Here is a 17,806-nt window from a genome sequence, read left to right on the forward strand (position 1 = left end):
TCCCTAATAACGTGCTCCTCATTGGGAGGGCCTGTCCTTTTACCTGTGGATTCACTTCCTCCTTCCCTCCTGACTCATGTTCCTGTGGCTCTGATGTCACGCGGTAACAGAACAAAAATAGACATTTGTAGTTACTGACGTAACTCTCTGACATTCTTGTCTTGCCTGACGTTGTGTGCGAACTGTTGAAAACCGTGCTTTTTAAGGGAAGCACGCTGCAGAGTTGTTGCTGCCCATGAAGAGCGTTTTGTAATTTGTACAGGTAATAGTGTAGTGTCAGCTCAAACGCACAAATACAAAGCACAAAAAATAAATTCTACCATTGCCAACCCCGCTTACCTTCACCTTCACTTCAGACTCATTTATTTATAGAGAATCATCATGTGATGAGGAAGTGGTGCTCATGATCTTTTTTTTTTTTCTGCTCGAAGTTGGCGTTAATTTTGTACCTGCAGCCGCCATCCAGCAGCTGAAGTACAGCGAACTTCACCAGGTCCGGCTCCAGCTGGCGCAGCACCTTCAAGGGTGTAGCCCTGCCGCAGGTCAGTCAGGCCAGACGGAGGGGGCTCAATTCTCATGGTGGTGGTAGCACCTGTGTGTCTCCATGCAACCGGGGCTCAGATAGGCAGCCGAGCCCGGCGGCCACCAGAATGTGCTCCCCTGCCATTCCTCCTCGTCCCGGGTATCACTCCTGCCAGGAATGGGTAGCAGAGGCGCCTCTGCGTACCGTACTGAGCATGTGCCTTGGGCGCACACACTCACCTAACGGTCTCCCTCTCCTTTCTCCGTATATGTCTGGCGTACGAAATGCCATTTCTATTTGTATTGCATTTTATGTGAAAAGCTCTCCAATTTTCCTTGGGCCAAGCTGGTGCTGTATAAAAGCATAACTACACTAATGAAACCAGCTTGGAGAAGATGAACTGCAAGTTCCTTAAGAAACTGATACAGACCTTATAATGCACAGTACCAAAGTCATCGCGCGACACACTCCCCCATGGCAGGCGACACAGTACTGTGTCCCGACATTGAGTTTGGAAAGCTCTGTACTAGAGGAATGATATCTGTACACTGGCCCTTCTGGACTGATTAGGTCTGGTAAGGATCCTGTACTATGGTCGGTTGATTGGTTTGTGTTTGAAGCATTCGGTAGGTTGCATACTGTGGTATTGTATTGTAATTGCATTTATATAGCGCTTCCTACCCCTGACGAGGCACCGAAGCGCTTTATCGGCGAGTAGCATGCTACTTCGGAACCCATAAAGGATTAGTGTTGAGTTAGAATAGTGAAATATGAAAGTTATTTGAGTGGTGGATAGGTTAGTCAGTTATTTGGATTCGAAAGGATAGAGGAGGGATAGAAGAGGGAAAAAGGTTTACATTTATATAGCACTTGTTACCCCTGATGGGGTGTTACAGCGCATTTTTGGCGAGTAGCACGCTACTCCATAACCCATAAAGGATTAGTGGGCACAGTGACACCCAAGTATATGCCATTTCTGAATATCTGAGCTCTGTTGTATGTGTGAACGAAGACATTGTCTAATACACTGTATTCTATCACACAGACCCACTCAGACTTACACACCCACTCAGACACACACACCCTCTTACTCATACACCCACACCCCTACCTATACAGTCACTCACACACCCATTATCATAAGTTACATGTTACAGTTAGGAAATACAATGTTTAAAAACTTTGAAATTCACTGAAAGAAAACAAAGGCTACAGAGACGTTATAGTTAGGCTCAGATTTCACTCATTCAGAACCATCGAAATTCAGCAGTTTTAGTGACCTGAGCTAACTATAACTTACTCCCCCGCAATGCACTGCTTATGACCTCACATATTACATCACTGATGACTTGGTCAGTAACGTCGCTGATGATATCATTGATGACATCACTTATTAAGTCATCTGCATATAAAATCACAAAGTTGGATTTCAAGGTTTACCTTCGGAATTTAAGTAGGTAGCCAGGCCAGACCCAAAGTTACACCAGCGGTTTCTCGGGAGCGTGCCAGATTTGGCCAGAAGCAGGGTGTTGAGGTAGTTGGTAGTGGTTGCACTGTGAAGAAAGGACCACCTGACAACACACTATACAAGGCTACTTAAAGGTAAGTCTGAGAGGTCCCACTCAAGGGAGTAGGTCGCAAGAGCACATCCGGTACCCAGGCTGGGTGCAGAGCAGATAGGTCAGCCGGGCAACGCATGTCAAGATATACTCACATTCAGGAGCAGGCAGCTTGAAGAGGCGATTCCATGACAACTGAACCACTCACGAAGTGGGTCTCGACGTCCCTCAGTGGGTGCTTGCTTTCTGGGCAGTTGGAGTCTGGTTTGGACTCTGCGTCTCAGTGAATGCTGCAGAGGGTGCGGTATCCCGGTAGTTGCGCAGCATAGTTTCAGTAGGTCTTGTTGTCCCCAAACTTGGTGGGGAGACAGATCTGACCTTCCGGAGCTGATGTACCACTTTTGGTTCGGGTGCTGCTTTGGAGTCGCTGGGGGGACCAGCAAGTTGGTAAACCTTGATTCTTCAGTTCGTAGCCTGTGGGCTGCAGGGGAGCAGTACCCCCACTCCAAGGGAGTTCTTTGGTGATTTGCAGAAGGTTGGAGGAGCTCTGGGGTTCTTGGAGGCCTCACAGTTGCAGGATGAGTCAGCACACCACGATTTGTGAAGCCCTTAAGGCAACAGGCAACAGGCCGTTTTCTTCAGAGGGCTTCATTCCTTGCCTCAGCAGCTCTTCTTTGTCCTTTTCTTTTTTGTATCTGTTGAATCTCAGTTCAGTGTCCAAGGATGCCACCTAAATGCTAAATTTAGGGGCGTTAAAGGGGCCGATAGGTAGGAGCCAATGGGCTTCCTACATTAGGGTGTCTACACCCTCTGAGTGACCACCTCCTGTGGGAAGGGGCACCACCATGACCCTAATTGGCTAATTACCTCACACACCAAGTTAGAGGCAAATGAAAATTGGGCTTCACATCACCAGCCCCGCCTTAGGAGGTGTGCAGGCTGAATGGGGACCCACCTCCTAATTTTCCTGTCCTATACCTCATGCAGTGTATGTGTGCATGGCACACAGGGCTGTGTGCCATGTAGCCTCTTCGGTTTTCCCTGTTTCAAGACATGCAGCCTGCAGTAGTAGTTTCCATGTTCTTGGTGAGGGGTCTCTATGGTGGCACAATTTGTGCTGCAGCCCTTGTGGACCCTCTTCAGTCCCAATGCCCTAGGTGCCAGGAGTACTATTTCCTAGGGACTTATAGGGGTTGCTGAAGTTGTGCTACTTTTTTAGGGAAAGTACATTGGTACTGGGAACCTGGTTAGCAAGGACCCAGTACACCTCAGTCAAAGTTGCATCAAAAAGTGTGTGGGGGGGGACTTCAACAAGCTCCCAGTTTCTAACACATACCCATTCACACATAAGTACAATTACTCACGCGCCCACACACTAATCTATACAGCCACTCACACAAATACTGTGCAAACAGCCATTCACACACTCACTCGTTTATCCATGCACCCAGTCAAACAGCTGCTCACTTATCCATACATCCACTCACACACTCATCCACTCGTTGAGCCTCTCACACAGCCATCACAGTCACAGATACAGCCGCGTTCACTCACACTCGCCAACCCAAACAGCCACTCAGTCACTCTCGCACCCATACAGCAACTCACACAACAACATATTCACTCATACAGCCACTCACACACCCACGTACACCACAACAGTCAATCAGACACCCACTCCCACACTGATGGTGTCACAGTGCTGTGCAGATGACATATATTAGAAACAGTGTCACTAAGTAGTACAAAAAGAATAGTAATTTAATATATATCTTTTACGAAACACGCTCCCTGGATAAGGTCATCAATGGTGTCTCTGACCATGTCATGCGTGATGTACAATCTGAGGTCACCAGCAGTGCATTGCGGGGGCACAAGTTATACTTAGCTCAGGTAACTATAACTGCTGAATTTCAATGGTTTTGTAAGAGTGAAATGTGACCCTAACTATAATGTCCCTGTAACCTTTGTTTTTTTCCCCTAGTTAATATATAAAAGAAGTTAAGCGGCACACAGGGAGTTTGTGTTCAAAAGTTATTTATTTCTTCTTATGACAGAAAATAAAATCGCAGACTTGTTTCGACCAGTGCACGGTCACATCTAATAATTCCTTCTAATGTTTTCATTAATTTACTCTTCCTGTCCCAGAATAATGCATTGTGAGATTTGCTGTTTTTGAATGTTTATTTGAATGTAACTCTTATCATTGTGTTACTATTGACCCTAGCACTTTATCTTGTATGATTATATATCGGTTCATAAATTGGATTTGCAGGAAAATAAAAAATAGGGGTGTGGAAATACGAGATCCAAAGACTTACACTGAATGAAATTAGATAAAGCATTTGCGGATATGTTATGAAAAAGAATAAACTGATGTGCCCTACTCACATGAGATGCAACTGTGTAAACAAGGACAGTTCTTTCTCACTTTGGGAACTAATGCATCAGAACGTGAAACACATTAAAAAAAGAATGGAATCCCAATGACTGTAAAAACACAGATCAACATTTGCAATAGACAAAGAAACATCACAATCTTGTGACTATTTCAGTCGCCTTCAACGTGAACTGATAGCATAGCAGAAACAGGCACAATAGTAATAATTGTTTTAAGAAGTGCATTTCCCAGAAGGCCACCCCCAGCCTGGACAGGTAGAATATATTAATGGAAACAGTTGTGCTTTTGATAATTTCTAAATAAACTGCAGATTTATTAGGTGCAGATGTGCAAATATTTAATCTCAGAAGTTCATTGAAAATTCTGAGACATACATTATTGAAGAATAGATAATCTAACGTTAATTCACAGACAGTTCAAGTCACAGTATGATTCTAAATGTTCTGCGCATTTCTTGAATACGTGTAGGGTTGTTTTATATACTGTGCAGGGTTGTACATAGAGCCTGGTTGAGCCTGCCTTACTATTGTCTAATGTATGGATATGAACCAATTCGAATTCAATGGTCTGGAACCCTGTGCCATACTTCATTTTCAGTGCTAAATGAGCCTGTTTGTACTTGTGTCTGCAGTCAACACTTTGCTATATTTTGCAGAATGTCTGAAGGCCGTGTCTATAGTTTCACACCCTTGAGCCGGATTTGTTTATGACTTACAACACATGACTCCACAAATCTAATACGATCCTTTGCTATTTATGTCTCAAGGTTGTAACAAAGGCTGCTTATGGTAAACACATGAACTGAGTTCTTTTGCATTGCACTAGTTTTGTCTGGTTAAGTATAGTGTCTCAAAAACCCCAATTTTATTTTGAAAACAAAGGATACACTCATGTTACAATACTCCTTTTTCTATTTCAGACATGGACACCTACATATATTCAATCTATGCTGTATATCTTTGTGGGCCCTTTACTACCTACTTTGTATGCTAAAATTATCTAGTGGTTTATAGAGTAATTTGAGGAGCAGTAGCTTGAATGATGTCATGACTGAGGTCATCAGTGATGTGATTTGGGAGGTCATCATGTTATTCTGGATTAGGTTGTGGCTAAGTGATGTAATATGTGAGGGGCTCATTTTCAAGCGCTGCACTCGTGCTTGTGGCACGCCCCTGCTCGCTCCGGCGAGGTGGATGCCGCCACAAGCACAAGTGGGTGCTTGAAAATGAGCAGAGCGACGGCTAAAGGCCCTCCTATGCAGCGCATGCGCGCTGCGTAGGCAAGACCTAAAAATCAGGACAGTCCAGCTCAGAAACACACCAAGTGCCAGAGCTTGTAGGCCCAGCATACTTGTGCTCGGCAGAGTAGGTCTGTAACTGTATTGCAAACGCTATAGCTAATCAGAAAGTTGGAACACTATCATGTGTGAACCCTTCCCAGCGAGCGCATCCTGCAGAAGCTGCTGCTATTCAGGGGTAAAAATAGAAAATATGCAGTTCTCCTGTTCGAATTGCTTTCTTTGGGTCCAGTCAGGGTTCACTTGTAACTGGTAACTTCCAAAACAAGCATTTACAATGCAACGGTCTCGCCTTTGTCAAACTTAGAGCTATTGGCATTGTAAATGACAATATTTTTATTTATGTGTCTGTCGCATCACCACAGCATCACTCAGCACCACCACAGCATCACTCAGGGGCACCACAACATTACTATGCGTTACCACAGCATCACTCGTCGCTACCACAGTATCACTCGCCACCACAGCATCACTCGTCGCCACCACAGCATCACTCGTCGCCACCACAGCATCACTCGTCGCCACCACAGCATCACTCGTCGCCACCACAGCATCACTCGTCGCCAGCACATCACTCGTCGCCACCACAGCATCACTCGTCGCCACCACAGCATCAATCTGTGCAACCATTCAACAACAACTGGTTCAAATATGTTCTCTCAATGTTTCAAGCTTTATTACAAATGTCACCAAAAAATTTTAATATTTCACTTCTATTCTTGGATTTTTGTCACAATAAAATACACTGAACATAATATTCACAAAAGTTATTTACAAGAGTTTAAGCTATTGCCATTATAACTTACAATAACTTTTATTTAAGTATTAATTAATTATAAAAAACAAAAGCAATTGTTATTTGTAATATAAATACATCTAAATCACGTAAATACAACACATATTGCATTACAAAGGCTATAGGTGTCACATTTGCGAAAGTTATAACTATTGGCATTGTAAATGACAAAGCTATTAATTTAGCTATTTTCAAAACCAACCCATAAATAAAAACTGTGTCATTTACAATACCAATAGCTCAAACTTTCCTAATGCAAGACCTATTACATTGCAAATGCTTGTTTATTTTATTTTTTAACACCTGCTCCCCCCTGGCCTCCCCCTTCCCATCCCTGCCCCCACCCTCTACCTCCGATCCCTGCTGGCTGTCGCCAGTCTCTCTGCCTACCATAGTACTTTCTCTGTGCTCCGGAAATGGTAGGGAAAAGAAGATATATTTGGATTTCAGTTAGCCAATCCTGCAGCAGCACACTTGCATCTCCAGTCCCAAAAATGCCAATAGACCAGATTCAGGCCTCAATAGGAGTCAATAGACAAAAAAACATTTTTGTAAATCTCCCACTTACCTTTCTAAAATGTTGGAATGTATGCAATTGACCCTATTCAGGAAGTTTGCCACTGCTTCAATAAAGGTCAGCGGGAACATACGGGAAAATACATTCTTCCGAATATTATTGTTCAAAATCTCTCACTTGCCGGCTCTGAAATGTTGGCATGCATACTTGCACTATGAGCCGTGACATTGCAACTTAGTACGGAAAAATGAAAATTAGAGGGGGGCAGAAAGTTGGATGAGGCAGCACAGATATCCGATGGTTAGTTTATAATTTTTGAGCAGAAAAGCAATTCTGTCAACACTTTCTGTATTTCGTAAACTCCCTTTAGACAGGGAACACATGTGTTCTCGGTTTCGCTCGCGGACACACCCTTGGGCGTCGCTACGCCAGCCCGCAGCGCGTGCATTGTGAAAGTCGGGCGCGTGTACCGAACGGCAAGGGCAGTGCATGGAAAGTGTAACAAAGTTGGAAGGTGACTGCGCCGCTACGTCTCCTGCATGAAAGTGCTCACTCGAAGGGGCCGCGAGGGGAGCTGCGCCATGCAGGAAGGAGCGCCCTAGAGCCACCGGCTTTGCACCCCAGCCGGCGGTTTCCCCTCACTGGAGCCTGTCAGTATGAAGATCGAGTTCGCCCCCTTGAACATCCCCCTGTCCCGCAGGCTCCAGACCGCCGCCGTCTTCCAGTGGGTCTTCTCGTTCCTGCTGCTAGGTACAGTCTGTCTTTTCAGAGCACGCTTATCGCATTTACCTTTTAAAAACAAAGCTCCAACGCGTGCATGTCAGTGGGAGGGAGAAGTGTAAGTAAGCTCGCATTGTTTTCACGGAGCACGTTTTGCAATCTATTATGTTGTTGAAACCACTTTAGGAGATGCGAGAAAGAGACGTTTATTAGCATTTAGATTACAGCATTAAAAGGACCCCCCCCCAACCAGCGCGTGCTCTGCTTCAGCCACTCTGACAGAATGCCTCAAAACTCCACGGCAGCGCACACGCCATCAAGGAACACCAGTTAAACATAAATCTCCTAACACAACCTTCTACACATAAAATGCACACACGTGATCACTGTGCATAAAGGTGCAACAACCCCCCACCCCCATATTTCATGGTTAAAGTGAATCGCATTGGCTTCGAAGCGCCTCTGTTGCCGTTGTGAACGGGTAGCATTTGCTGAGAGTGGTTTTAGTCCTTGCAGCTTCTTTTGAAATCTGATTAGTTGATAATTTACAATGTTCTGGCAGTACATTGAGCGATAGAAACCTTAAAACAAGACAGAGCGTGCTGTGCTTCGCTGGCGTCGCCAATGTGCGAGACCTAACAAGAGCACGGTGCGGTAAGAGGGGTGTGCGTGTGTGTGCCTGCCGGCTTGTGTGTGTGCGCCCGCGCGCGCGCGTGCGTGTGCTTCCGTGAGTGCATGTGGAGCAACAGATGTGCACGGCGCCGGCTGGACGTGCGTGTCCACAAACCAGAATCGCCGCGCATGCCCCGGTCTGTCTCCCTTGAGAGGCATCTCGGTGACAATAGGTCTCGAGAGCAAGACCTAAAAAGCCTCTCGCAGCTTGTGTCCCTGTAGCTGCCCAGGTCAGCCTACTGACCCTTGGCGTCCAGTTTTCTCCCCTGACAGGCAGGAAGCTTTCTCTCAAAGCTTGGAAGTCCTGACTAGGGTTGATGACCGTCACTGGCCTGGCAACCCTCTGGCGAACGGACCACCCAGTCAGAGGTTATGCTGGCGGAGGGCAAGGAAGCTCACCGGTTTATGCTAGTGCTTCCCCTGAATCCAGTTAGTACGAATGATCTGCAAGTTTTGTGGGACAGGAGTACCGCCGATCTCCAGCGGTGCTCTTCATCCTTCAAACGTAAAATGGAGCCCTAGGTCTGTCAACAAATGTTTGCCACATGGTTAAAGACAGAATAATGTATTGTTATCACAGAGAACAACTAGTATAATTGTAAATTTTTGTTCTTTCCTTTTTAGGTCCACTTATTGCTACCACAGTGTTTTCCTTAAGAGCGAAAGAAAAGCAAGATGAGTGTCCCTTGGATAGCCAGGAATCTGAGAAAAGACATGGTATGTTTTTTAACGTTCCAAAACTATTAGAGGGGGCCTGACATTAAAACATGGGCATATCATTAAAGAACCAATACTCATGCTCACACAAAGGTGTTTATAGTACTGTTGACTGCTGTTTCCCCTTCTCTTCGCCTAGTTACACTACTCACTGTCGAATTATTCTGGAGGATCAGTCTGTGTCGCCCAATGCTGAAAATCATACAAATGATGGTGCTAAATTTGTAATCCACCGAAAGTTGCAGAAGACCTCTAAACCGCAGCTGAGATTGCCAGAACAGAGTTCTTAAAATCAAATAAGCTTTCGATCTTCACACCTGTAGAATTCTGCAAGCAGCCACTCTCAATCTATTTGAATTTAAGGGCCTTCTGGTACCTGGGATGTACATGCCTCTTCTACCCCTTGGAATATATTTGCCACGAGACCCAATATTTAACTTGTTCATGCGTTCCATTCCTGATCTTTGTATTTCTTCTAACCGTTCCCAAACCTTTGGAAATAAGATGGCCACTCAGAATCTCATTCCAGTTTATATGCCTTTTTACTTTCAAGAATCAGTCAAGTTGGTTATCTAAGCCAGAAACCAGTATATTCAGCAATCAATTTATTTAACAATATTGAGTCCTTCAATTAATCAAAAAAAGCTTGTGGCAGCACAGATAAATCTAATTGTAATGTGGTGCGTGAGTGACATTTTTGGAACATGATCCTAAGAATTTGTGTCTGACATATCATGAGAATAACAGCAAATGGATTAACGCTCAATCATAATCCATTTGCTATCAGAATCAGAGGGCTGCACTCAGTAGCTTCTCTTTGTAATTTTTAAACATCATGGCACCCTAACTTCCTCTAACTGAATGAAAACCAGTATTCCCGCGGAGCCAGATCTGTGGCACAATTGGACACAATGGCTGCAGTGTGTTCCCTTCTCATTGCGTTCCAGGGGCTTCCTAGAGGCAGCATTTGTTAGGTTTTTACATGCAACGCTCTCTCCTCTGCCCAGATAGATTAAAGTTCTCGCACGTGGCCCTTACACTGCTGGTTGACTGGTTGTTTCAGAATGTGAAGACAGACTCGTAGTTAGACTAATAATTCATGTTTGCTTGAGGTTTGAAACCGACAGTCTTGAAGCACCACTGAGAAGGTGTTTTGAGTTCATTTCAATATTATTGACATCTTTCTTCTATAAATCCCTTCTACTAACAGCCACTAAGCCCCCGCACCTGTGCATCTGGATGACAGTAAAGCCCAGTGCCATGACTTCCCAGACTCCATACTTCTCCCCGTTGAGGACATTGCTGCATGTCTCATCCAGACCCTAAATAAATATGACCACCCACACCCTGATGCCAGTCCACTCACTCCCCCTGCCAGTCCACATCATCTTCAAAACCAGCTGCATCAAGTACGTTATAAACGGCACCACCCCTTGTTTGACTGGAAAGCTCACTACCTCTGGTGGCTTTCTGCACACCTGCAGCCTGGACACCATCAGGCTGCAGACAACAAACTGCAGACAAGAAAAACAAACTAAATACTTCTCCCTGTATTCACCCAGGTTCTGAAACGTGTATGAAAGTCTTCCTTTTTGTCATGATCACCCCCATTTTTTCGACTGATGCTGGTGGTTACTGACTTGCAAAGAGCCCTGGGCTCAGCTAACCAGGCCCAGTGCTCTGTCCTCCTAAGGTATATGGTAATTAGTATAATTCTAATTGGCCAAGACAGTCTTCCTGTATGTTCCAAGTATATGGTAGCGCATGTAGGTTTAGAGGCCTCAGTGGACTTATTGCATCTAAGTGTGCACTGCTGTGGTGTCCTGGGTCATTTTAAAGACAGGCCTGCCTTGCAGGCTGGTTTAAAAAAGAAAACGATTTATAGAATTGTTGCGGGATATAAGAACTCACTGGTACTCTATGTGCAGATAATGCGGGTTTTATTGGTTTCAATAACCGCCGCCGGCGGGTCGCACTGCGATAGTAGGGCAAAGGGGGTTCGGAGTCTCTCTTTGTTGGAGAAGTCCTCTCCTTCCAATACTCCGGCCCAGCTCTTCTCCTTTCCCTGGTGTCTCTGGGTGATGTAGTCTCCATTGACTCCGTCCTTGCCGCCGGTATCAACCAAAAATAAAAAGAAAAGGTAGACTTGCTTCGGTCAGGTGCTCTCTTTATACAGTGGAAAGGGGGAAAGGAGTGAGTTTCCACACACGTGCATTGTGTTTTAGCTCAAACAGGGGTGAGAAACGTTGTGCTGATGGTGCGGGGAATAGGGAAGTGCAGGGAATTGTCGAGTGAGGTTCAGGGTGGTTTAAAACCCTCTTTAACCGCCCAGCCTACGATACAGGAACGTACCTGGGTGAGCCACGCTTCCCTTGAAGCGTGGCTGGGCGATGCACCTTGTCGGTGGCCTCCTGGCTCCTCGGGTTGTTGACTCGCCTCCGCTTTCGGGTCTCCACCTCTCGACTCCCTCCTAACGTCGTCTTCTCCTCCTCCGCCTCCGCTCGGTTCTTCGAATCCTCCGTCTCCACTCCTCACGCCTTCACTTCCTCCTCCGGGTGATGAACACACTTGCGTAGGGTCGTTCCCCGTATTTACTTCCGTGACTGCGTCATAGATAGGGGAGTGTCGTTGCTCAAACTCCGCCCAATTAAAGAAGCAGTGTTCCTCGTCGCTTCCCTGTTCGGGTAAAGGGATGTCGGCCGTTTTTCTCCAGTTCTCCGTCTGCTGCATGAATAAAGGAGACCAGTTGTTGTTGCCACGACTAGGGGATGCATCGTGATATAAGGGCTCGTCCTGCATCCCCCTGCCACAAGAATTAAAAGTACTTCAGTCAAAAACGACCTTTTTATAACTAATAAGTCACCCCTTAAGGTCTGCCCTGGGTGCCCCAAGGGTAGGGCCATTGTTATAAAAAGCATGGGCAATATTAAATAATGTTTTATATGCCCTGGTAGGAAAAAACAGCCAAAGTTGTTTTTTCCCATTGTAACGCTGCTAACACCTTAAGCTAACATGGGATGGCTTTAATAAACATAATAAAGTCTAACTTTTGATTGGAACTAGTTAGCAATATCATTCAGAGTATCAAAATAATGCTTACAACAAATCCAACAGTTTGCCATGGTTGGTGAAAAAAAGTATTCCAGTCCTCGCTGAGGTTTTAAGATCTTATTCCTGCATCACAGCAAAGCATCCACAGTCAGGACAGCTCCAGATGCAACTGAAGCATCTTTTGCATTCTTCATTGACACTCTAAAGGAACCTGGAAAATAGTGTGACAATAAATACAGTTCATGCATGGAAAACAAAGTACAGAATACTGCACATCCCTCATTAAACATAACAAGGAGAAAATCAGAATGGAAGAAACCTAATAAAAAAGTTTAAAAAAGCACATCAGAAAATGTGGAGCAATGGCTGTACTTCACATTATGCACATTATCAAGTAAAGGAATCTTCCAGAAGGTTGTGCACCTTTAACTCTGGAGGACACTTTACCTTTGCCCTTGTCTGGTGATCCAGAGCGATTCTCACAATCACCATTTTGATCAGACCTTTGGACATGGTTGTCAAAACTTACAAGAAAATCCTCTTCAGTGTCCACTCCGGCTCTTGGGTTGCAGCCATCGGGGCATCTGGCTACTCTCCTGACATTCCAAACTCTACCATCCTGGGTAATTACACTATTAGCTAAAACCGTCTGTGGGCCTCATTTATGAGGCTGTGCGTCACTTTTACGCCACTGGTGTGTCACCTTTTTGTGACGCACCCGTGGCGTAAAAAATGCGCCATATTTACAAAGTGACGCATCTAGGTAGATGCGTCACTTTGTAAACCCCTGCGCCACATTATACCTGCGCCAGGTATAATGTATGCAAGGGGGGCGTATTGACGCAAGAAAGGGTCGTAGAAGTGACGCAGTGAAATCTATGAGATTTCACTGCGCCACTTCTAGGACACAAATGCATCAATTTCTACGTTTGCCTCACATCAGGCGTAAGACTGAAGCAGGCCCTTTCACATGGGGCTTGCCCCATGTGAAAGGACACATTGCTGGAGTTGCGTCACTTTTGTGACACACTCCAGCAATGCGTCACTTTTGCGCCTACGAATACATCAGAAAGACGTATCTGTAACTCCTTGCACCATGATGCGTCATACTGTTAATATGACGCATCATTGGTGTCGCAAGGAGGACGCAGTGAAAAGTGACGCATTGCTGTTTTCACGCAGCGATGCGTCACTTTTCATAAATGAGGCCCTGTATTTTCATGGCTTTCCCAAACTTGGCTGCGTCTTTACTGATGAACCCCGGTCTTAAGATCCTCACCCAATCCCCGGCTTTGAACTCATGTGCTCTAGCCTTCCACCCGCTATCATTCCAGTCTCTGGCTTGGCTTTGCTTTCTCCTCACTCACAAAGCAATTTCTTTGACACCACAACCTTCTCCTTCTCTTCTCCACTTTTCCTTCAACCACCAGGGGCACAAATTAGATGCCGGATCCCTCCCTTTTGACAATTAAAAAGGGTAACATCAGTGATAGTGTGCAGAATTATAAGGTGCAGCCACAACCTTTCTCTATGGGAACTCTTCCAGTCACCTCCATGCTTTTATGCTTCCACCACATTCTCCTTCGACACTCTGTTGAACCTCTCAACCTGACCGTTTTTGTGAGGTTCGTACAGTGAAGTCGTCAAATGTTTAAAACTTCAATGTCTAACAAAAGCCTCCATTTCCACCGCTGTGAGCTGCACACCATTGCCGGTGACTAACGTGGAGGGGCACCCCTCTTGTGTAAATATTTCCTTGAAGAATTCTATGGCTGCACCAGTGGTGACTTGAGAGACAAATTCCACCTCTGGCAATTTGGAATGATAATCAACCATTACCAAAGCACACCGAGCATCCACTGGTAAAAAATGAACCGATCCTGAAATATCAATAGCAATTTGTGGCCGCGGCATCTCAGGCCACTCCCCACTTTTCAAAGGAGGGGTAGTCACTTTCAGCATCCTTTCACTAGTGGCACACACATCACATTCTCTTACTGTCCGGTCAATGACCCTATCCTTACCAGGCCACCAAAAATAAATCTGCAGATTGTGAACCAATCCAGGAATACTGGCGAACGATACACAAAGCAATGAGTGAAACGTTGGAAGTTGAAATTAAGCCAGAAGCGCCCAGATGCGTCCTTAACATCTGGGAGTCCACTGACCTCACCACTCACACTACACAATGGGTCACACTCGGTTACATGGTTGCCAAGAGGAACATTGCTCGACTCTGGGGGCCTCACATGCACCCACGATCACAGACTGGAAGAAAGACCTTGATTGGTGTGTGCTGAGGGAAAAGACGGTTTACAAGGCCTGAGGCTGCCCCCGGAAATGGTCCAAGATATGGGACCCTTGGAATGAATGCCGTGGCAATATATGTACTCCATCCTGTAATTTTGAATGTGATGATGCCCTCTCCCCGTGATTTCCAATGACTTATCCTACTGTATCTGTATGTGTATTTGACTGCACTGTAATCCCATCTATTGATTTTTGCGCAACTGTACCTTTATGTCGAGTTTGTGAATGCAAAGATTTATAAAACAAAATAATCTGCACCAGGCATTTCATGGCGGACATGCCGGGATGTACTTTATGAGCCAGTTTAAGGATCATTTCTTGTATTCTTTTAGGAGGAACACACCGACTTCCTTTGAACAATAAGCTCCCTTCCATCTCAAGTTCCTCTGCCACATTGAACATAGGTAACTATTCAGGTGTGATTTCCCTCTTTCTTCGCTATCCTTCTAACACGTATTTCTTGGTAGCTTGCCATTGTCGTCTGCACCTTCACATTCTTTCCAAAATTCTTCTGAAATTTTTCCAAGCTCTGCATACACTATATCTTTAATGGTTGCAACCATTCCACACTCGAGCATTTTGGAGTCATTCTGCTGACACTGAAGGCGTGAAAGGAAATCAGCAGTCGCATTTTTCCGCCCTGGCACATATTCAGTCCTAAAACTGTAGTCTTGAGGTTTTGACGCCAGTCTAGCAATACGTGCTGTGGAATTCCAACCACCCCCGGAGACAATATGTTCACCAATAGCTTGTGATCTGTTCTTAATACAAGTTTGCAGCCCCATACATAATTCCTGTAATGCTCAAAAGTCCACATTCCACGAGCAACTCCCTCTCAATGACTGCATACCTGCATCAAGAATGCTAGATGCAAATGCGACAATCCACTCTTCCTTGACGCTCCTCTGTGGTAACACCCCTCCAGCGCCATACAAACTCACATCCACACTAATTAGACACTCCTTCACGCAAAATGGTTTCAAGGTGGGATCCTTTACAGTTTCACGTTCGGTACTCTCAAATGCCACCTGCTGCTGATCCAACCACACATAATGGACATTTTGTCTCCACATCCTTTTTAAGTGCTTCCATTTTGGTGGCAAAATTATCAATAAATTCGCTATAGTATTCTCACATACCACCAGCAAATGATAATATCTGCTCCTTGTTGGTGGGAGCGGAGGCATTCACAATGGCCTCAAAATTGGATTTCTTCAGATCACCCATCACCAGAAAATATGTGCCCAAGATACTCTATAGATTTCTTAAACATTTTACAATTGTGTCCCTTAATTGTCAGCCCATGTTTAGCCAGCCTATTACACACGTCTGTGAGACGCTCCATATGTTTCTCTTTATTCCTAGAAAATATCAAGGTGTCACCCTGGAAACAGTTTACGTACTGATCGACATCTCTGAATATGTGAAACGTCGCCCTCTGGAAAACTGAGGCTACTGAAGCCAACCCTAATGCGATCCTGGTGTATTGATACAAGCCATGAGGAGTAATGAAAGCGGTTAAATGTCTTGATTCTTCAGACAACTCGATCTCATAATACACGGACCTCGGGTCCATGTGCACGCCACTGCCACATCTGTAACACATACTGGTTTTGTCAGGTCTATCAAAGTTCCTAGCCTCTCCAAAATTGCTTGTGTGGGTTGCACTAGACCCAGAATGGAATCATTCAGGGCAATGTTCATCCGTACATTTCACAACAAACCTCTCTTCAACACCCTCCACATGCATGCTAGCGTTCTTAACAGTTGGAATAGCTTCTGCCAGTTTGAATCCATGTGACCCATATTTGTTTCTGAGTCTTTTTGTTCCTCACATGTACAATAATCTGGTCCCTAATCATTTGTCTGTCATAATACCAAAATTGCAATGAATGCACAAAGCCCTTAATAAGTCATCAAAAAATTCACCCTCCTTCTGTGCTCTAGTGTAAAATTTGAACCTATTTAAAGCAATATTTGTAGTCAGTTTAAATCTTTGCCCCACCATTAAAATGGCTTCCTGATAAACATTTAAATCCTCTTGACCATCAGGTGGCATGACTTGCTGCAAGGCTCTAAAAACCCCTTGGCCTTCTGAACCAAGACAGTGCAAACATATGTTCTTCCTTCCATCGTGTCCATGGAATGGGGGGGGGGGGTTGGCTTTTATTTTGTTAGAACTTTGTTGGTGGGTCAAACTGCATAGCTTCTTTAGATAAAAATACTTGTCCAGGTGCCCCAAGAAATGTTATCTCCAATACACCACTAATGACATACATAAGCACACTATTTGCAAAGTGTTAACCAAAATAGGATGAAGTAATTTTGGCACATAGGGGAACAGCTGCCAATTTAACAAATGGAGCCACTTACTGAAGATTGCGCATTGAAAGCGAGTATTCTAAGCAGGATATGCGTAGCCAACGTGACCAAATACTGATGAAGAAGCAAACTGTAAATGTGAGCAGGCCGTGAAGGAGACAAAACACACCCCAAATAAAAGTTGCCACACTTAAAAGTTAGGTTCCTTACAACCCTCATCAATAGGATTCCCATCCTCGTCGCCATTGTAGTAAAGTATTCCAGTCCACGCAGTGGTTTTAAGATTTTATTCTTGCAGCATCCACAGTCAGGCCAACTCCAGATGCAACTGAAGCATCCCTTGCATTCTTCATTGTCACTATAAAGGAACCTGGAACATAGAGTGAAAATAAACACAGCTCTTGCATGGAATACAAAGTACAGAATACTACAGTTGGATTTATTATAACTAATACAAGAAAGTAGTTATAGAACTTGCTATCCTGAGGTTACCTAAAGAAGCCCTGTAGCAGCCGCGTCCGATTGGACAGCCTGACCTAAGCTGCTCCTGAAGTAGGCGTGAAGAGGCCTGGTGCTGAAACAATAGAGCCATATGGTGAGAGGAGATTTACTTCCTGGAGAAGCCTGGAAGAGGAAGGGGTCTGGGGAGATAAGCTGGACTTCAAAGGCAGGAGAACAAATGTCACATTCCCCAGGCCAGCCCCCACCTCCTCGAACCCCAGTCAGATGGCCGCCCCCTAAGTAGACTCGGAGTGGGATAGCCACACCTTTGCGATGAATTACACAGACACACACACACCAAAAGATTTTATCCAGTTTGATTTGTGTGCGAACCGTGCATTATAGGTCAAAAATATGCCACACTTCCCAGAAAGTGGTCGTAGCCGAGGAAGATAATTTAACCCAAGTTGGTTGTGGTGT

General features: G+C 45.0%; 1 protein-coding gene across 3 annotated transcripts in view; it reads left to right on the forward strand.

Moving 5' to 3' along the window:
• The window catches only part of LOC144782515 (uncharacterized), a 116,067-nt gene that overhangs the window by 46,486 nt on the left and 51,775 nt on the right, over positions 1 to 17,806 (forward strand). The window contains exons 3-4 of one of the 3 annotated variants that reach the window (XM_078661918.1): positions 9,110 to 9,202; positions 14,896 to 14,979. In XM_078661918.1, the coding sequence (XP_078518044.1) occupies positions 9,110 to 9,202; positions 14,896 to 14,979 (177 nt within the window). The remainder of the gene's footprint in view (positions 1 to 9,109; positions 9,203 to 14,895; positions 14,980 to 17,806) is intronic. The other 2 variants (XM_078661919.1, XM_078661920.1) reach the window with 2 other exon arrangements.

Source organism: Lissotriton helveticus, chromosome 9, assembly GCF_964261635.1.
Source record: "Lissotriton helveticus chromosome 9, aLisHel1.1, whole genome shotgun sequence".
NCBI classification, from domain to species: domain Eukaryota; kingdom Metazoa; phylum Chordata; class Amphibia; order Caudata; family Salamandridae; genus Lissotriton; species Lissotriton helveticus.